Source organism: Columba livia, chromosome 2 (genome assembly GCF_036013475.1).
Source record: "Columba livia isolate bColLiv1 breed racing homer chromosome 2, bColLiv1.pat.W.v2, whole genome shotgun sequence".
Classification (NCBI taxonomy): Eukaryota; Metazoa; Chordata; class Aves; order Columbiformes; family Columbidae; genus Columba; species Columba livia.
This window is the reverse complement of record NC_088603.1, coordinates 591,585-610,599: the sequence shown is the minus strand read 5'-3', so window position 1 is coordinate 610,599 and position 19,015 is coordinate 591,585. Positions and strand designations below refer to the sequence as shown.

At 73.1% G+C, this 19,015-nt stretch overlaps 3 protein-coding genes across 8 annotated transcripts in view; 2 read left to right on the top strand and 1 right to left on the bottom strand.

Annotated features, from left to right (window-relative positions):
* Window positions 1-111: 111 nt before the first annotated feature.
* Window positions 112-10,236, top strand: ASIC3 (acid sensing ion channel subunit 3). 2 transcript variants are annotated; one of them, XM_065054964.1, is made up of 11 exons: window positions 113-1,117; window positions 6,172-6,322; window positions 6,390-6,517; window positions 7,380-7,530; window positions 7,654-7,710; window positions 8,190-8,343; window positions 8,921-9,012; window positions 9,090-9,169; window positions 9,246-9,317; window positions 9,503-9,555; window positions 9,884-10,236. In XM_065054964.1, the coding sequence occupies exons 1-11, from the start codon at window positions 563-565 to the stop codon at window positions 9,957-9,959; spliced, it is 1,569 nt and encodes a 522-aa protein (XP_064911036.1). In that variant the 5' UTR covers window positions 113-562; the 3' UTR covers window positions 9,960-10,236. The 2 variants fall into 2 exon arrangements, with proteins under 2 accessions (XP_064911037.1, XP_064911036.1); XM_065054965.1 differs by lacking the exon at window positions 9,503-9,555 and having other exon boundaries at window positions 112-1,117.
* Window positions 10,237-10,319: 83 nt separating this feature from the next.
* Window positions 10,320-15,408, bottom strand: CDK5 (cyclin dependent kinase 5). 2 transcript variants are annotated; one of them, XM_065054993.1, is made up of 12 exons: window positions 14,092-15,408; window positions 13,633-13,721; window positions 13,473-13,540; window positions 13,310-13,370; window positions 12,684-12,740; window positions 12,487-12,582; window positions 11,826-11,900; window positions 11,656-11,752; window positions 11,490-11,559; window positions 11,334-11,394; window positions 11,186-11,266; window positions 10,320-10,835 (listed from the first exon to the last, which is right to left on the bottom strand). In XM_065054993.1, the coding sequence occupies exons 1-12, from the start codon at window positions 15,260-15,262 to the stop codon at window positions 10,749-10,751; spliced, it is 2,013 nt and encodes a 670-aa protein (XP_064911065.1). In that variant the 5' UTR covers window positions 15,263-15,408; the 3' UTR covers window positions 10,320-10,748. The 2 variants fall into 2 exon arrangements, with proteins under 2 accessions (XP_064911065.1, XP_064911066.1); XM_065054994.1 differs by lacking the exon at window positions 14,092-15,408 and adding an exon at window positions 13,814-13,966.
* SLC4A2 (solute carrier family 4 member 2) overlaps window positions 14,118-19,015 on the top strand; it is an 18,573-nt gene continuing 13,675 nt past the window's right edge. Inside the window, exons 1-2 of one of the 4 annotated variants that reach the window (XM_065054886.1) lie at window positions 14,118-14,349; window positions 15,123-15,197. The gene's annotated coding sequence lies outside the window, so the exon portion shown is untranslated. Of the gene's footprint in view, window positions 14,350-15,122; window positions 15,198-16,590; window positions 16,829-17,225; window positions 17,420-19,015 lie in introns of those variants that run through there. The other 3 variants (XM_065054887.1, XM_065054888.1, XM_065054889.1) reach the window with 3 other exon arrangements.

Sequence of the window (19,015 nt, the reverse complement as noted above, 5' to 3'; positions counted from 1 at the left end):
CCCGGCTCTGCAGCCGCGGGTGCGGGGGCCCAGCGCAGCCCTGGGGTCCCGCAGCCCCGGCTGCGTGGGGGCGGCGGCGGGTGGAGCCGCGGGAGGGGCCGCGGGAGGGGCGGGGGCGGCCGCAGAGCGGCAGCGGCTGCGCCGCGGCGGCGGGAGCGGGGCCGGGGCTGCGGGGAGCGGCGGCTCCGCGGCACCGGCGGCGCGGAGGGCGGAGCGGCCGGTCCTGCCCTGCCCTCCCCTGTCTGCCCTCCCCGCCCCTGCCTGCCTTCCCCTGCCTGCCTTCCCCTGCCTGCCTTCCCCTGCCTGCCTTCCCCTGCCTCCCCAGCTTGCTCCTGCCTTCCCCGGTCTGCCGCCCCACGTCCCCTGCTTGCCCCCATCATCTCCCCTGCTTGCCCCCATCATCTCCCCTGCTTGCCCCCATCATCTCCCCTGCTTGCCCCGTCTCCCCTTGCCTCCCCTGCCTGCCCTGCCTGTCTGCAGCAGCCTGAGCCCAGTGCAGCAATGGGCCAGGAACACTTGGGGGCAGAGGGGGGCTGAGGGGAGCGGGGGTCCCGGCGGCAGGATGGGGACGGGCTCGGAGGGCAGCGGGGAGGGCGAGGGGCTGTCCAGCCTGCGGGCCTTCGCCCACAGCTCCTCGCTGCACGGCATCAGCCACGTCTTCGCCTACGGGGCCGTGTCGCTGCGCCGCGTGCTGTGGGGCGGCTTCTTCCTGGGCTCGCTGGGGCTGCTGCTGCTGGTCTGCGCCGAGCGCGTCGCCTACTTCCTCACCTACCCCCACGTCACCAAGCTGGACGAGGTGGCCGTCCACAACCTCACCTTCCCGGCCATCACCATCTGCAACCTCAATGAGTTCCGCTTCTCCAAGATCACCCGCAACGACATGTACCACGTGGGCGAGCTGCTGGCGCTGCTCAACGACCGCTACGAGATCAGCAACCCGCAGCTGGCCGAGCCGCACGTCCTGGCCGCCCTGCGCGACAAGGCCAACTTCAAGAACTTCAAGGCAAAGCCCTTCAGCATGGCCGAGTTCTACAACCGCACGGGCCACGACCTGGCCGACATGCTGCTGCAGTGCTCCTTCCGCGGCACCAACTGCACCGCCCGCAACTTCACCGTGGTGAGTGCTGGCCTTGCGGCGTGCCACCCGCCTCGAGGAGAGGGCTCCGCGGGGACGGGGCGGTGCGTGTCCCCTGGGCCGCGAACGGACGCGGGTGACCCTCCAGGGTCAGGCGTCAGCGTGCTGGGGCTGCCGTGGCAGCGCCGGCTGAGCCCTCTCTCCCGGCCCGCAATCGTCACAGCGCGTCAGCCCCTGCGCCCCGGGCTGCGCTGGCAGCTGCCAGCCCAGGACCCCCTCCCCGCACTCGCCGCAGGGGTGCCAGGCGGCTGGGAATGGCGCCGAGCAGGAGCCGTGCTGGGCCGGGCCGGCGGCTCTGCCAGCGTGCGCGGGTGCTGGTGCCATGGGGTGCTCGGGGGTACGGCCCGTGGCCCCGCTCCCCCTGCACCAGCCCCAGATGCTGCCAGGCACCAGCAGCCGCCCCCCGGCTGTGTTTGCACCCAGGCTCCCGCACCGTGCCCGCGGCTCCCCTGCACACCTGCCCAGCATGGGGGTCCCTGTGCCACAGCTGTCCCCGCAGCCCATGGGCACCCCGTCCCAGTGCTGCCCCCTGCACTGCCCCCAACACCCCCCACTGCTGCACCCGCTCTGCTCTCGACCCCGGGAATCGCCGCCGTGCTCCCCCCGCACCCGCCAAGCCCCAGCGATGTGCCAGCGGGGTGCACCGGACCAGCTGCAGCCCCCGGCTGCGGGGTCAGCCCCGTGCCACGCGGGGCGCGGGCAGCTGCCGGGACAGGGCGGGGGGAGCAGGGCTGCGGCGGGAGGACACGTCACTGCCCATGGGGCACAGGGACCCCGACCCAGCGCTCGGGTCCCCAGGCACACCATGGCTGTGGGCAGCCTGTGCCGCATCCTGCGGGACCCGCCCGTGGCAGCGCCTGCGGGAGGGACAGGCAGAGGTGATGGCACGGGCAGGACGGGCAGGGACAGTGGCACGGGGGGGAGGGGCAGGGGTGATGGCAGGGGCAGGATGGGCAGGGAGAGTGGCATGGGGGGGACAGGCAGGGGTGATGGCATGGGCAGGATGGGCAGGGACAGTAGCACGGGGGGGACAGGCAGGGGTGATGGCACGGGCAGGGACAGTAGCACGGGGGGGGACAGGCAGGGGTGATGGCACGGGCAGGGACAGTAGCACGGGGGGGGACAGGCAGGGGTGATGGCACGGGCAGGGACAGTAGCATGGGGGGGACAGGCAGGGGTGATGGCATGGGCAGGATGGGCAGGGAGAGTGGCATGGGGGGGACAGGCAGGGGTGATGGCACGGGCAGGAACAGTAGCACGGGGGGGACAGGCAGGGGTGATGGCATGGGCAGGATGGGCAGGGAGAGTGGCATGGGGGGGACAGGCAGGGGTGATGGTACAGACAGGGACAGTGGCATGGGGGGGATGGGCAGGATGGGCAGGAACAGTGGCATGGGGGGGATGGGCACGTCCTTTCTGCTGTGGCAGTGCCAGGGGAGCCACGCGCTCGGCAGCGCCAGGCAGGCTGTCCTCGTGGTGCACAGCTCTGCTCAGTCCCCCGCGCCGTCGCCGTGGGCTCGGCCGCGCTATCACAGCAGCAATTACCACCAGCTTAACACTCTTAGCACATGAAATTAATTTTCTTCAGGAGCTCGGCGGGAAAGCGTTGGTTTGGCAGCTCCGCGACCCCTGCGCCGTTTGCCACGGGCTGGGATGTGTGGCGGGAGGGTCACGGGTCTCACGGCAGGACACGCTGCACAGTGCTGGCTCACGGACGCCTGAGAGCCGGCGTGTCCCGGTGTGCCAGCAGCGTGCCAGCGGCGTGCAGGGCTGTGCCGGTGCCTGTCTCCACTCCTGTGCCCGCAGTCTCGGTGCACACGTGCTGCACTGCCCCCCGGTTCATGTGCCCACGTGTGCCGTACAACCGGCCCCGCTGCCGCCTCGGCTCTAACAGGCAGCGAGAAACTTCTGCCTGCTCCGCCGCGGCCGCCCCCGGCACACGCTCGGCCTGCACCCGCCACGACTCTGCCGGCTAAAAATACCGCGCTAACACCGGGCTTAGGCACAGATTCCAAGCCTCTGCCCTGGGGCTCAGGCTGAGCGGCAGCTCCGGCACCGCATCCCATCCACATGCGGGGCTGCGGGGCTGCCGCCCGTGGCGGGCATGGCGGGGCCGGCTGTGCACGGAGCCCCGGCCCCGCGCTCCTGGGCATGTGGCAAGTGTCCAAAGCAAGGGCTGTCTGGGCTGGCTCTGTGCCCCCGGGCTGCCCCCGACCGGGAGTGCAGGGGCGGGAGGTACCTGGGGACAGCGGTCCCCAGGGCACAGGGACAGGAGGGTGCTGCTGTGGGGACAGCAGGTCCCTGGGGTGCAGGGCCATGGGGGGCCAATGGTGGGTCACCTGCGGTGGGGACCAGGAGGGCCGGCAGGGCCGGGGCTGTGTCCCTGTCCCCGTCCCAGTCCCCCCAGCTGCCAGCCCCAGCGCATCCCTGCGCCGGGCAGCCGTTGCCATGGCAGCCGCTCCCCTTCCTCCTTGGGCAGCGTGTTGCCATGGTGACGGGTCCCCTCTTTGGGAGCAGCCTGTTGCCACAGCAGCACCCCCCCACGTGGGGTGGGATGCAGGGTACCCCCCCACTGGACACAGCCCACAGCAGGAGGGGGCCTCACCCCAGGGGGTGCTTGTGAACCCCTGGGCCATGGGTCAGTGACAGGACTGGGGGTCATGGGTGCAGCTGCTGCCGCCCCTTCTCCTGCGCCCCAGGGCAGCCCTGCTGTGGGGTGAGGGGCCCTGGGACACAGGGGGTTGCCCAGGGGCAGGGGGGCCGTGGAGCTGCTCTGGGCTGGGTTGTGGAAGGTGCCACATACCGGGTGGGGAAGGGGCTGGGGGGCTCTGGGGGTGGCGCAGGGTTGTTCAGCTCAGGGTCACTCAGGAAGGGGCTGGGCAGGGTCTCTGCTGCGGGCGCTGGTCCCTGGGGGCTCTGGGGTCCCAGTGGGGGCAATGGCCTCTGCCACTGCGGCTCAGCCAAGCCCTGCTCCCCGTCACGGTTTGTGCTCTCCACACTGTGTCCCCACGTCCCCCCGGCGCTGTGCTGAAACCCAATCCCCCTGCAGAGCCGCAGCAGCGCCGGGCAGGACGGGCCACCATGGCCACCAGGGCCAGGCACAGGGACACAGGGTGACCGGGCTGGCGACCTTTGCCTGCTCCCGCGCCCCACACGGGCTGGGCTGCGTCTTCGCACCCGGGGCGCCCACACGGCACCACCTGCTCCAGGCTGGAGCCTCCCCGGCCTTGCCGGGCGCCCTCCTGCTGCAGACGGGCCATGGGGCCAGCTCTGCACCGCGCACCCCGCATCACCGCGCTGGATGAGGCAAGAGCCGCGTCCTCGCCTTCCCCGCCTGCAACTGCAACTGCGCCCGGCGCTCCCAGCTCACCCCGGTGACCTGCTCTGGCTGGGCCAGCAGCTGCTGGCCGTGGTCACTGAGGACCTGCCGCGGTACTGTGGGCGCTGGGGCAGCCCCTGACCTCACCAGCTTCTTCCCCAGCAAGAGCTGCGGCCTGGGCACCTCCTGCCAGCGCACCGGGCACCGCATCCGCGAGCTGCTGCTGCGCTGCCGCGGCCGGGACCGCGGCCCCAAGAACTGCACCGCCGTGAGTGCCAGCGCCATGGCCACGGTCACGGCCACAGTCACGGCCACGGTCACAGCCACGGCCGGGTCTGCACCGGGCAGGACCACAGCATCCCCAGCCCCGACTGGCTCTGCCCTGGGCATGGCTTGGGCAGCACCCCCCCGGGCTGGGCAGGTTTTGGGGTTATGGGCTGCAGACTGTGGGGTGATGGGGGTTGCGCAGGCTGTGGGGTGATTGATGCAGGCTGTGGGGTGATGGGGGATGCACAGGCTGTGGGGTGATTGGTGCAGGCTGTGGGGTGATGGGGGATGCACAGGCTGTGGGGCGATGGGGGTTGCACAGGCCGTGGGGTGATGGGGTGCACAGGCCGTGGGGCAGTCAGCAGGGGGACGATGACGGGTTGGGGGCACAGTGCCTGCCCACCCCGCTGTCCCCAGCCCCATGCACTTGGTGAAGCCCCAGGAAGGCTCCCCTTGCCCACCCCACACCCACGTGGCCATGGGGCAGTGTGATGAGGGTGGAGGTCATGGTGGGACGTGAGGCTGTCGCTGCAGGTTCACTGTGAAGAGGCTGGTGGGTCTTTCTGTGTGCTGGGGGGCTGTGGGAAGAGGGGGGTCAGCCCTGGGTGGGGGGGCCATGGCACCTCCCTGGGGACAAGGTTGCACATCCCACCTGGCCGGGGCTGGGGACCGACTGTCCCTCTGCTGCAGTGACCTCTGGGGCCCCGGCCAGCAGGATGTGGGGCAGGACGTGGGACGGGGGTCCCACAGAGCCGAGGACACCACGCTGGGGCGGGGACAGCAGCAGCTGCCCCACGGCCCCATCCGCAGCCCCACGCTGGCCTCGAAGGGGAAGGGATGGGTGCACCAGCCTCCGCCCTGGGCACAGACTGGTGGGGCACTGGGATCTGGCACTGGGATGGTGTGGGGCACTGGGACCTGGCACTGGGACAGTGTGGGTCACTGGGATCTGGCACTGGGGCACCGTGCAGCACTGGGATCTGGCACCGCAGGCACAAAGATCCTGCACCAGGGATGATGCAGTCCTGTGCTGGGGGCACTGGAATCCTGCACTGGGTCCTGTGGGATGCTTGGATCCTGTACTGGGGATTGCTGGGATCCTGTGCTGGGGGCACTGGAATCCTGCACTGGGTCCTGTGGGATGCTCGGATCTTGCACTGGGGGTTGCTGGGATCCTGCACTGGGGCACTGGGATCCTGCACTGGGTCCTGTGGGATGTTCGGATCTTGCACTGGGGGTTGCTGGAATCCTGTGCTGGGGGTTGCTGGGATCCTGAACTGGGGCACTGGGATCCTGCACTGGGTCCTGTGGGGTCCCTGGGCGCTAGCCCCCATCCCTGCTCGGTGGGTGCAGGTCGGGGGGGCCCAGCTCCCGGCCCCCAGCGCCCGAACGTCGCCGTCCCCCGTGTCCCCCCGTGGCGGGCGCTGAGGGTCCCGGCCTGTCCCCGCAGATCTTCACCCGCCTGGGCAAGTGCTACACGTTCAACCCGGGGGGGCCGGGCCGGGAGGTGCTGACCACGCTGCAGGGCGGCGCGGGGAACGGCCTGGAGCTGATGCTCAACGTGCAGCAAGAGGAGTACCTGCCCGTCTGGGGGGACACGGGTGAGCGCCGCCCCCCCAGCGCCCCGCACGGCTGCAGCCCCGCCCCGACCCCCTCCCTGCCTTGCAGACGAGACCTCGTACGAGGCGGGGGTGAAGGTGCAAATCCACAGCCAGGACGAGCCCCCCTTCATCGACCAGCTGGGCTTTGGCGTCGCCCCCGGCTTCCAGACCTTCGTGTCGTGCCAGCAGCAGCGGGTATCCGGCCGCACCCCCGCGGCGGCGACACAGCCCCCGGGCTCGGGCAGCCCCGCCGCAGCCGCAGCCCCCCCGGGGACACCCTGTGCCGGGCCGGGCCGGTCCCGCACCACCCGTGCAGCAGCTCCGCCGCCGCCACCGGGAGCACCGCGCGCGGCGTGGGCAGCACCGCACCGGGGCCGCTCGGTCCCGCCGCGGGCACCGGCTGCGGCAGCGCCCCCGGCCCCCGCCGAACAGCCCGTGGGCCGGGGCGGCACCAGCCGGCGCAGCCGGCCACCTAAATTTAGGTGTCTCGAGTGGGCGTCGCCATGTGCGCCGGCGGTCGCGGCGCGGGCGGTGGCAGCGGGTGGCAGCGGCAGCGTGGCCCTTGTCCCCCCGCTCCCTCCGCAGCTCCCCGCACCACAGCCCGCAGCCGCCCCGAGGTGCCCCGTCCCACCGGCGGGGGTGACAGCAGCCCCGACACCCGGCCTGGTGCCCGGCGAGGAGGGGCCGGGCTGGGAGCGGGGTTCTGCCGGGTGCTGTGACCCCCAGCCCCACGGGGCGAGCTCTGCCCGAGGGCGCCGCGGTGTGGGGGGGCAGGCGGTGTGTGCGGGGCAGGCGGTGTGGGGGGGCAGGCGGTGTGGGGGGGCAGGCGGTGTGTGCTGGGCAGGCGGTGTGCGGGGCAGGCGGTGTGTGCGGGGCAGGCGGTGTGCGGGGCAGGCGGTGTGTGCGGGGCAGGCGGTGTGGGGGGGCAGGCGGTGTGTGCGGGGCAGGCGGTGTTGGGGGGGCAGGCGGTGTGGGGGGGCAGGCGGTGTGTGCGGGGCAGGTGGCGCGAGCCGCAGGGGACCCCGGGGCCGGTGTTTTCCTTAAGCCAGCACGGCAGCTGGTGTACCTGCCCCCGCCCTGGGGGGACTGCAAGGCCACCCCCATCGAGTCCGACTTCTTCACCAACTACAGCATCACCGCCTGCCGCCTGGACTGCGAGACCCGCTACCTGGCCGAGAACTGCAACTGCCGCATGGTGCACATGCCGGGTGAGCCGGGACGGGGACGGGGACGGGAGACAAGGGACAGGGGACGGGGACAGGGGACAGGGGATGGCCACCGCAGGGACGGGGCAGAGGGGGACCCTCCTGCCATTGCCACCTCCCCCGCAGGCAACGCCAACGTCTGCACCCCGGAGCAGTACAAGGAGTGCGCCGATCCTGCGCTGGGTACGTACCAGGGGCAGCCCCCCCGATATCGCCCCTGCCACCGCCTCCACCGTCCCCCCCACCATCTCCCCTGCTATCGCCCCCTCCTCTGGCATCCCCAGCCCAGCCCAGGGTCTCACCTCAGGAACCACCATCCCCAGATGCCCCCAGATTTTCCCCTGGGACCCCTTCGTCCCCCTGACTCCACCCCTGTGCCCGTGGAGTGGTGTCCCCATGCCCTCACCATGGCGGGGCGGTCACTGCTGTCCCTGCCTGCTCAGACCCCAGACAAGCAGGTCTGGGCTCCCTCCTCGCGCGCTGCCGGCAGTTCCTGCGGCACACTCAGCCTGTGCCGTCGGTACCTGCCAACTGCTGCCATCACCCTGCCCCAGCTTTGGCCAGGGCCTGGGCCCCGTCCTCGGGGCAGCCCGGTCCCCAGTGCGGGCGGGGGTCACAACCACTCGGTCCCCATGGTCCCCATCCCACCCGTGCCCCCCTAGACTTCCTGGTGAAGAAGGACAGCGAGTACTGCGCGTGCCGCACGCCCTGCGCCATGGTGCGCTACGGCAAAGAGCTCTCCATGGTGAAGATCCCCAGCAAGGCCTCCGCGCGCTACCTGGCCAAGAAGTTCAACAAGACAGAGCAGTACATCGCGTGAGTGCCGCCGCACGCCCGCGGCGCTGCCAGTGCACGGCGGTGTGCCGGTGTGACGTGGCACGTGTGATGGTGTGACATGGCACGTGTGATGGTGTGACATGGCACGTTTGATAGTGTGACATGGCACATGTGATGGTGTGACATGGCATGTGTGCCGGTGTGACATGGCATGTGTGATGGTGTGACATGGCACGTGTGCTGGTGTGACATGGCACAGCCACACAGCACCCCCCAGCACACCTGAACTGGCACAGCACTGACTGCCCTGTGCAGACCTGCCCCGGTGCAGGGAAAACCGCACAGCACAGCACGGTACAGCACGGCACAGCACGGCACAGCATGGCACAGCATGGCCCAGCACAGTATGGCACAATATAGCATGGCATTGCATGGCATGGCATAGTACGGCACAACAAGGCACGGTATGGCACAACATGGCACAGCACGGCACGGTACATCCTTGTGCCAGCCCAGCACAGCCCCCTCGCCCTGTCCCAGCCGTCCCCAGGGTATGGCACAGCCTCCCCTAGCTGGAGATGCCACCTGAGGCTGTGTCCATCTGTCCCCTCCCCAGGGACAACGTGCTGGTCCTGGACATCTTCTTCGAGGCGCTGAACTACGAGATGATCGAGCAGAAGAAGGCGTACGAGGTGGCGGGGCTGCTGGGTGAGTGCGGGGGGGAGCGGGGGGTCTTGGGGGCAGCCCCTCTAACGCCGCCCCTCTAACGCCGCCCCCCCGCCCAGGTGACATCGGGGGGCAGATGGGGCTGTTCATCGGCGCCAGCCTCCTCACCATCCTGGAGATCTTCGACTACCTGTACGAGGTGAGCGCCCGCCGCCCCCGCCCCCGGCCCCCCGGCCCCGGTCTGACCCGGCCCCGGTCTGACCCGGCCCCCCCAGGTGTTCCGGGACAAACTCCTCAGCTTCTACAAGGAGAAGAAGCGGAGCCCCAGGAGCGCCGGCAGCACCCTGGTAACCGCCCCCGCCCCGGCCGCCACCGGCCGCCCCGTCCCCTCCCCCGGCACGGCCGGCACGGGGGGACCCCGCACCTCATCCCACCCATCTGCTGCTCGGCCCCCTCTGCCGGACCGGCACCATCTCCCGCTCGGACCCGCCGCTCACCCGCTGCTCTGTCCGTCCGTCCGTCCGTCCTGCAGGAGCACCCGGCGGCCCCGGGCAGCCCCGCGGGGCCGCTCCCGCCGGGGCCCAGGTAGACACCCCGGCCTGCGGGGGGCAGCGCCCCGGCCCCCCCCGCTGCATCCCCGGCTTCTCTCGGCATCATCCCCGCCGCGCCCCCCGGCTCCGCTCCCATCCTCATGCATCACCCCCCATACCGCGCCCCCCGCCCAGGGCCCCCCCAGGGACACCGCGGGGCCGTTCGGGGAGGGGGGACAGGGACAGCCTTGCGTGCTGCCCCCGCAGCTGGGGGGCAGAGCGGGGGGCAGCCCGGGGGGCAGGGGCAGAGCCCCCCAGCGTGGCCGGGGGGCGGGGAGGGCGGCTGCAGCCCCCGGCCGCCCCCAACCGCCCCCCGTCCCCAGGGCGCCCGGCCCCCCCTGCGCTGCCCGGACGGTCTCGGCTTCGCCCCGAACGTGCTACCTCGTCACCCGGCTGTAGGCGCCGGCCCCGAGTTCGCCTGCTGAGGGACAGGCCGGGGGGCCGGGCCCCCCCGCCCTGCCCCCGGGACCGGGGGACCCCCGGGCTGCGGGGCTGGCCCCGGGCCCTGAGCGCCCCCGCTGGGACCCCCGAGGGGGCGGCGGGGGCTGGGGGCGGCGGGGCCCCCCGACCCTGCTCCCCGTACCTGCATGTGCTGCTTGCGCCCGCGCCCCCCCCGCCGCGCTGTACATGCGACTCCCGCCCGCTGCAGCCCCCCCCATTAAAGAGCTGCCCCAGGTCCGGTTCCCGTGCAGAGCGGGGCACCCCGGGGGTCACACGCAGCAGCGGGGGGGCTGGTGCCCAGGAAGGAGGTGGCGGCGCTGTAGAGGGGAAGCTCTTTATGGAGGTAACAAACACGCACGTTCACCCACGAACAGCAGCACAGTAGAAAATAAATGGGGTGCCCCCCCGGGAGCTGGCATCCAGGACACCCTCCCCTGCTGGGAAGGGGCCGGGGGGGCAGGGAGAGGAGGGGTGGGGGGTCCCCACACCTGGTCCCGGAGGGTCCCGGCCCTCCAGCAGCACCGCGGCCCCGGGGGGTCTGTGCGCCCCCGCCAGCCCTGGAGCGAGGGGGTCGGGACGGGGGGCCGCGCCAGTTCCCCGCAGCCGGGGCAGAACTGGGCGGCTTTGGGTTAAAAACCTAATAAATACGCGAGGAGGGGCTGCGGTTCTGGGGTGCTGGCACCTCGCTCCTGTCCCCCCGCCATGGGGGCTGTCCCCTCCCCCCGGGAGCTGCCGGCGCCGGGGGGCCTAGGGGGGGCAGAAGTCTGTGAAGTAGGGGTGCTGCAGGGCCTCCTCCGCCGAGATGCGCTGCACCGGGTTGCACTTGAGCAGGTTCTGGGGTGGGAGAGGCGGGACATGAGGCTGGGGGGGCAAGACACGGAACCCCCACCACACAGACCCCCAGGCAGGTGTGGCGCTGCAGCGCAAGAGCCCCCCGCGAAACTAAAACCCCTTGAGAAACCAGAACCAGAGACTAAAACCCCGTGAGAAACCAGAACCCCTCGAGAAACCAGAACCCCTCATCTGCCTGGGGAAGCCCCAGAATGTGGGCAGGGGGACATGGGCAGCAGGAGGGGCAGGGGGACACGGGCAGGGGGACATGGGTGGCAGGGGGACGGACAGGGGGACAGGGGCAGAGGGGTGGACAGGAGGACACGGGCGGGGGGACACGGGCGGGTGCTCACCTGCAGCAGGTCCCGGCCAGTCGCGTTCAGCTTGGGCACCACGTTGACCAGGGAGGTGGTGGCCGGGTACATGGGGTAGGGCTGGGGACACACGGATGAGCCGCAGCTGCCCCTCCCCACCCCGTCCCCCCCGGGCCCACTATCTCACCTTGTAGTCGGGCAGCTTGGCCATGGCCGGCCACTGCTCCTCCGTGGGGGTGCCCAGCAGCGTGGGGACGTCAAGGGCCACCGCAGGAGTCACCGTCACCCAGCGACCCCGCTGACCCAGGCACACCCCCCTCCCGCCCCCACACCAGAAGGATATCGGAAAATCCTTTTCAGCTGGTCGTCCACGTCGTTCCCCGGGAACAGCGGCCGCCCCGCGTTGGCCAGTTCTAGGGGAGAGCGGGATGAGCCCCCGGCCCCAGCGCTGCAGCCCCCGTGCCGCAGCCCCTGCCGCAGCCCCCGTGCCGCAGCCCCCGCTGCACCACCTGCGAAGATGCAGCCGGCCGACCACATGTCGATGGAGGTGGAGTAGAGCTTGGCGCCAAACAGCACGTCCGGGGGCCGGTACCACAGCGTGACAACCTGTGCGGGGGCCGGGGAACGCTCAGGGGCTGGGGGCCGGGCGGCCGAGCCCCCCGGAGACGCCCCCGCTCACCTCCGCAGAGTAGCAGCGCACGGGGATGCCGAAGGCCCGGGCCAGCCCGAAGTCGGCCAGTTTGAGCTCCCCGTTCTGCAGGGAAACCCGTGTCAGCAGCACCTGGCGGGGGTCCCGCTGCCCACCCCTCATTTCAGGCCAGCGGCCGCTGCTCCGAGCCCTGAACCTTTCCCAGAAGACCTGGGAGAGCTGGAGACACGTGCTGGGGACAGCTGGTGCTGCTCCTGCCCGGCTGCGGCAGGACGCAGCATGAAGCCCCGGTGTCACCAGCAGCCCTGGTGTCACCAGCACCCCCGCGTCACCCCCAGCCCCGGCGTCACGCCCAGCCCCGGCGTCACCCCCAGCCCCGGCGTCACTGGCAGCCCTGGTGTCACCCCCAGCCCCGGCGTCACCCCCAGCCCCGGCGTCACCCCCAACCCTGGCGTCACTGGCAGCCCTGGTGTCACCCCCAGCCCCGGCATCACCCCCAACCCCGGCGTCACCCCCAACCCCGGCGTCACCCCCAACCCTGGCGTCACCCCCAGCCCCGGCGTCACCCCCAGCCCCGGCGTCACCCCCAGCCCCGGCGTCACCCCCAGCGCCGGTGTCACTGGCAGCCCTGGTGTCACCCCCAGCCTCGGTGTCACCGGCAGCCCCGTGTCACCCCCAGCCCCGGCATCACCCGGTTGATGAGCAGGTTCTGGGGTTTGAGGTCGCGGTGCAGGACGTTGCGGCTGTGGCAGAACGCGAGGCCCTTCAGCAGCTGGTACATGAAGGACTGCGGAGGAGAGCACGGGCTGCAGCGGGACGCGCCGGCCCCGCGACGCTTCTCCCGACGGGTGGCGGTGCCGCAGCCAGCACGGGCACCGGGTCCCCCACCTTGACGATCTCCGGGTCCAAGTCCCCGTTGCAGCTGTCGAAGTACTTCTTCAGGTCCTGGGAACGTGACGGGGGTCGTGTCAGGGACGGGAGCGCTGACCCAAGCCCTGGCACTGCCCCGGTGCTGTCCCGGCGCTCTCCTGGCACTGCCCCGGTGCCCTCCTGGTACTGCCCTGGCACTGCCCTGGTGCTCTCCTGGCACTGCCCCAGTGTTGTCCCGGTGCTCTCCTGACTGCCCCGGTGTTGTCCTGGTGCTGACCCGGTGCTCTCCTGGCACTGCCCCGGTACTCTCCTGACTGCCCCGGTGCTGTCCCGGTGCTCTCCTGGCACTGCCCCGGGGCTGCCCCGGTGCTCTCCTGGCACTGCCCCGGTGCTGTCTCGGCGCTCTCCTGGCACTGCCCCGGTGCTGTCCCGGTGCTCTCCTGGCACTGCCCCGGTGCTGCCCCGGTGCTCTCCTGGCACTGCCCCGGTGCTGCCCCGGTGCTCTCCTGGCACTGTCCCGGTGCTGTCCCGGTGCTCTCCTGACACTGCCCCGGTGCTGTCCCGGTGCTCTCCTGGCACTGCCCCGGTGCTGTCCCGGTGCTCTCCTGGCACTGTCCCGGTGCTGTCCCGGTGCCATCCCTCACCTGGTCGCAGAACTCGAAGACCAGGGTCAGCTTCTTGTCGCTGTGCAGGACATCATGGAGCCTGCAGGGGGAACACGGGACCCTGAGGCCCCGGCCGAGCCCCGGGGTGACAGCAGCCCCGGGAGCGGGGACGGAGCCGGGGGGCAGCTCCCGACGCCCTTGCCTGACGATGTTCTTGTGCTTCAGCTCCTTGAGCAGACAGATCTCCCGCAGCGCCGAGCTGGGCACGCCCTGCGCAGGGACGGGGCTCGGGGACGGACCCGGCGCCGGGCAGCGGCACCGGGAGCATCCCGGCAGCGGCTCCGCCGGTCCCGCCCCCTCACCTCGTCATCGTCGTCCAGCCGCACCCGCTTCAGCGCCACGATCTCGTGCGTCTCCCGGTTCTTGGCCTTGAACACGGTCCCGTAGGTACCTGCGAGCAGCGCGGTCACCGCCGCGCCGCGCCCCCGGTGCCGGTGCCGGCCCCGCCCGCCCCCCCGCCCGGCCCGGCCGGCCCGGCCGCACCTTCCCCGATCTTCTCCAGCTTCTCGTATTTCTGCATCGCGCTGCGCTCCGGCCCCGCCGCCCCGGCCCCGCCGCCACACCTCCCGGCAGCCCCCGCGCCGCCACGCCCCTTCCGCCACACCTCCCGGCAGCCCCCGCGCCGCCCCGGCCCCCGGTGCCACACCTCCCGGGGAGCCCCCACGCCGGCCACGCCCCTTCCGCCACACCTCCCGGCAGCCCCCGCGGCCGCCCCGCCCCTGCTGCCACGCCTCCTGGTGAGGCCACGCCCCCGGCCGCACCTTCCTCGCCCGCCCGCCGTGGTTCCGGGTTCGATCCCCGGGTCCGCTCGCCCCGCCCCGGGACACCGCGGCACCGGCTCCTGCAGCGGCCGCGTCCTCTGCGGGGCCCGCGGGGGAACGCCGACCCCGCACGCCAGGGACTGTGCTGGGACCGGTACGGACCCGCCCGGTGCCGCCTCACTCCGCCCCGGCGCGCTCCCGCTGCCGCTCCGCCCCGTCGGGGCCGCGCAGACCCGCCCGGCGCGGCGGGACTCTCCGGTAAGCGGCGGGAGCCGGAGCCGCGCTGGCGGGAGCTGGAGAGGGCGGGGCTGACCCGGTCCGGTCCGCTCTCGGTGCTGCCGGTGCCGTGTCCCGTTTCCTCCCCGCTGCCCCGCACGCTGTTCCCGGCGCCAGCGCCCGCCCGCCGCTCCGGTCCCGTCCCGTGCGGACACCACGGGACTGGACCCCGGGGCGCTGCACCCGCGGCGGCTCCTCCCGGGTGCCGCGTCCCAGCCCGACCGCGGACCCGCTTTCCCCGCTGCCACCTCGGCGAACCCCTGCGGGGCCCGGCCGCGGGATGACGGGGCCCGGGGCGGGGGGAGCTGTGTCCCGCGGGAGCTCCGTGCTGCCCCCGCACGCTCCTGCGTCCCCGGCTCCTTCGGCCGGGGCGGGTGCAGCCCCCCCACCTGCTGCCATCCCCCGGGACTCCCCTGGGACCCTGTTCCCGCCCAGCTCCCGCAGCTCTGCCGCCCGGGATGTCGCACCTCAGCCCCTTCCCGCCACCGCTGCCTCCGCCGGCGGCGCCCCCGGGGCCGGGGCCGCGGGTGGGGGGTTCCTTGCCGCCCGGAATGTCGCATCTCAGCCCCTTCCCGCCACCGCTGCCTCCGCCGGCGGCGCCCCCGGGGCCGGAACCGCGGGTGGGGGGTTCCTGCGCGGCTCGGGCACCGTTCCTGTGCCAGACGCGGCTCTCGGGGCCCCGGCGGGCAGGAGGTGGGAGCCCCGGGGTCACGCTGGCGCAGCGCTTCAGCCCTTGTAATCTTTTTATTTCCCAGTAGGTGCTGGAGCCACACGAGGCAGCTCTATGCCCTTCCCTCCCGGCTCCTGAGCTCCGCAGTGACCTCCGGCAGGTGAGAAACACGGGGCTGGGGAGCGACCCCGGGGACGTGGCCCTGGCAGCTCCCGGCACAGCCATCCGGCACCCTGCGCGCCATGCTGGGTGCCGAGCAGCACTGCCCGCTTGCGAAACGCTGCCAGGGGTTGAGCAACGCCAGGCACAGGTCCAGCCCCACTGCTCTCCCACTCGTGTGCTGGTGTGGGCTCCCACAGCCCTAAAGTGGCAACCGAGCTGCCCTGGGCCTGGTCCCCGGGGCAGGGGGGACGGCGGGGCCCGGGGAACACAGTGGCCTCCCCTGAGCCACTCGGTGCAGGCCGGGACGTAGGCAGAGCTGGTCCCCGGGGGGCTGGGGCTGCCACACACCTTTCGTGCCAGAGAGGCCCCCGTGGTCTCTGATCTGGTGTCCGGGTTGTTCGGGGGCGTGGGAGGGGGCTTGTGTCGCCCCCAGGGCTGCGGGTCCTGCTGTGGTCCCTTCAGGGTCGCTGCACCGCTTCAAGCGCCTGCCAGCAGCGCGGGATGTGATCGGGCTAACAACCTCCTGGCACCGGCACCGCGCCGCCCCGCAGGCCGCCCTTCCGCCCGGCCCCCCCGGCCCCCCGGCCTCCCCGGGACCGGGGGCCAGCAGCAGGGCTGGCCCCGAGCCCGGGCAGGGGTTGCGCCGGGCAGGCTCTGCCCCGCGGCCCCTTCGCTGCTCCCCAGCCCTGGGTGCTGCCCCACTTCACTGAGGTGTCCCAGGGTGGGCTCGGGGCTCCCCGGGGCCGGCAGGGACGTTGCAGGGGACGGGGGAGCGCCCTACGGATGGGGTGGGGGACGCTCCCGCCGCCCTCTTCCCCTGCACCGTCCCCGGGAGGGGCCGTGGGAGCCGCCGCCTGGCCGGGCCCCCGCGCCGATCTGCGGGATGGGGGGGCCCGGCCGCAGTCCCCGGGGCGGCCCCTCCAGCGCAGCCCTGTCATTAGAGGGGACCGGGCTGGCTGCCCGCGGCCGCCGCGCTGGGGCTCTCCAGCGGGGGGGCACAGGCTGCCCCCAGCTCCTTCCCGGCTCCACGACCCCCACCCGGCGTGTCCCACCGCCTGTCCCTTCGCGGGACCCCGGGCACCCGCAAAGCCCCCGGCGCCTGCTCCTGCCTGCGCTCCTGGGGCTGCGAGGCCGTGTCCCCCCGTGTCGCCCCGGCCCCACACCAGCCGCTCCGCGGGGCCCGAGCGCGGCCGCTGCGCTGGCTCCGGCCCGTCCCCGCCGCTGGCGGCCCCGGTGCCCAGCGGGAGCCGCGGCGCGGAGGTGGGGCTGCCCGAGGAGCCGCTCCAGGACTTGGCACCGGCGCTGTGTTTGGATAAAGTGGCCTGGTGCAGCTCGCCGGAACAAAGGCTCTCGCTGCCGCCGCCGCCGTGTTTTTTCTTTCGCTCCGGTATAAAAGCTCCCGGCGGCGCTCGGCAGCTGCGCTGCGGCGGGCAGAGCGCGGCGGCCCCGGCCCGCGGCGGAGCCACCGGGGGGGCCGCGCTGGCTCAGGGTCCCGCCGTGCCGGGGGCCCCGCGTCGCCTCCCGCCGGGGCCGGTCCCTGTCCCCGGGGACACGCGCCGCCGGGGCCGCCTCCCGGACACCGGCAGCAGCGGGAGGGCGGCGGAGCCGCAGCCTTGCCGGGCCGATGGGGTGAGTGGGGCAGAGCCCGTGCCGGGGCCGGGGAGCAGGCAGCCCCCCATGGCAGCCGCCAGGGCCGGGGCTCGGGTCCGGTGTCCCGGGGCGGCACCCGGAGCCCGGCACGGGGCGGCGGGTCCGCGGCGGGGCAGCGGTGCCTGTCTCTGCCCAGGGCGGGGTTGGGGACAAGAGCCGCTCCCGGGGTCCGGGGCTGCTCGGGGGTCCTGGCGGGGCCGCGCCGGGGTCCGCGGGGAGCACACCGCCGGCCGCAGCCCGTGGGGCAGCTCCTGCCCGCCGTGTCCCCGGGGCCGGTCCCAGGTCCCCAGCGGTGGCACCGGCGTGGGCGGGGGCGCGGGACCGTGATTCATCCGCTGGATCCGGCGGTTTCGAGGTCGTGGGGCGGGGGAGGATATTTTTGGTGGCGGCTTCTGAAGCTGCAGCGTGCAGCAAACCTCTGCCGGGGCGGGAGCGCCGTGTCCTGGCCCTGCACCCCCGCCGGGACCGGGGCGATGCGGGGACACGGCTCCCCCGGACCCCTCTGCCGGGGGGGGCACCCGGGAGGCGCTGGGGGCAGCGGGACCTCCCGGCGTGTCCCGGGGCAGCCAGGTGAGCGTGGCGGGGGAGCGGGGACACTGCGCGGTGCGGGTGCGGCTCGGCCTCGGGGCGCTGGCCCAGGGGAGCAGGTGCTGGCGCAGCCCCGGGGGCAGTGCCGGGATCGGTGTTGGTGCCAGGGCTGGCCTGGGCAGGCGACCGTGGCGCAGGAGCCGTGGCGGACACTGGCTGTGGCGCCCAGCCTGGGCGCTGTGTGCGGGCCGTGCCCCGCCTGGGGTGGGTGACGGGGGACCCATCCTGCTGGGCTGAAGGCAGAGAGTGTCGCCCGTGTTCATGTCATCTGTGTGAGTGTCACCCATGGTGGCTGTGCGCCACGGCCACGCACCTCCCCTGCTCCGGTGCTCCGGGACCCTGAGCTGCAGCAGGATGGCAAGAGCTGGCGGCTGGGCGGGTGGCCCGTGTTGGTGTCCCCAGCGCAGGGAGCACGGGGAGCTCCTGTGCCTGCGGGGGGGGCAGGTGCCAGCGCAGCATCGCTGCATGACGGGCACGGCCTGAGCTGCGCCAGGCTCTCCCTGCCGCGGTTTTGCCTGGAAATTGGGCACAAGCCACTCGCAGGGGTGCTGCCAGCAGGAGAGCTGCTGTGGGACGTGTGTTCTCTGTCACTGCCATGTCAGCTGGCCGATGCACAGCGGAACCGGGAAGCGTGGCTCCTGCTGCTGGCCAGGCACACGGCCCTCAGCAGCAGCCTCGCCACTGCGGCACACACGTGTGTGGCACGTGTGTCTGGGTGTGCGTGTACTGACCTCGCAGCGGGGACCCGCTCCCGGCACTGCCGCTGCCGGCCTGTCTGCAGCCAGTGACATGGCGCAGGGCGGCATGGTGCTGCCGGCAGCCCCAGCACCGGGGTTGGGACCTGGGCTCTGGCTGCCCTGCTGTTCCGGGGTTCCCCCACTCCCCATCCCCACCCCACCGGGGTTTTGGGTCGGTGCCGCAGACGGGGATGCCCTGGTTGGTGTGCGCGGGCTCCTGGGATGCGGCCGTCCTGGGCACAGAAGGGCTGACATCAGGGTTACCTCGCTCAGCCTGCTGCCTGCTCACCCCCTGGCCCGTGCGGTGCTGGTGGTGCCGGTGGCGGGGCCTGGCACAGGAGAGGGCTGGGGCACGTGCGCCCCATGGGGCAGCCCCCACAGCGCGGGCGTGGGGCCGGGGCCGGGCTCGCTAATCTGCTGAGCGGATCAGGCGGGCAGGCCGGGGCCGGTCCCAGGAATGCGACCGCGGCACCGGTGGGAGCCGCCGAGCCGGCTCGCGCTCAGGCGCCGATCGGAGCCAGCCGGTAATTAGCGGCGCGGCGTTGGCAGCCCGTGGCCGTATCGCGGACCTGCCCCGCTTATCGGAGCGGCCTGTTCCCTGGCACAAGGGGCCATTGTGCGGCACCGCCGGCGCGGGGAGGCCGCGTGCGGGGCTGGCCGTGGCGGGGCTGCCGTCCCGGCACAGCTGGTGCACACGGCCCTGGCACCCCAGCCCTGTGCTGGTCCCACAGCGGGGTGAGCTGGTGGCCCCGCAGCTGTGCCGGTGCCTGGAGCCGTGCCACACCGGCGGTGCGGTGCTGAGTGCCAACACCGGCAGAGTTGCAGCGGGGCAGCCCCGTGG

Excerpts from the sequence above, each read along its gene's own strand:
- CDK5 (XM_065054993.1), bottom strand. The coding sequence starts at position 15,262 with ATGGCTGTGCCGGGAGCTGCCAGGGCCACGTCCCCGGGGTCGCTCCCC. Across the intron at positions 12,741-13,309 it reads TCTTCGAGTTCTGCGACCAG|GACCTGAAGAAGTACTTCGA; the intron begins GTGAGGGATGGC and ends TCACGTTCCCAG. Across the intron at positions 11,901-12,486 it reads AGAACCTGCTCATCAACCGG|AACGGGGAGCTCAAACTGGC; the intron begins GTGATGCCGGGG and ends GTTTCCCTGCAG.
- ASIC3 (XM_065054964.1), top strand. The coding sequence starts at position 563 with ATGGGGACGGGCTCGGAGGGCAGCGGGGAGGGCGAGGGGCTGTCCAGC. Across the intron at positions 6,323-6,389 it reads GCCCGTCTGGGGGGACACGG|ACGAGACCTCGTACGAGGCG; the intron begins GTGAGCGCCGCC and ends CCTGCCTTGCAG. Across the intron at positions 6,518-7,379 it reads TGTCGTGCCAGCAGCAGCGG|CTGGTGTACCTGCCCCCGCC; the intron begins GTATCCGGCCGC and ends CCAGCACGGCAG.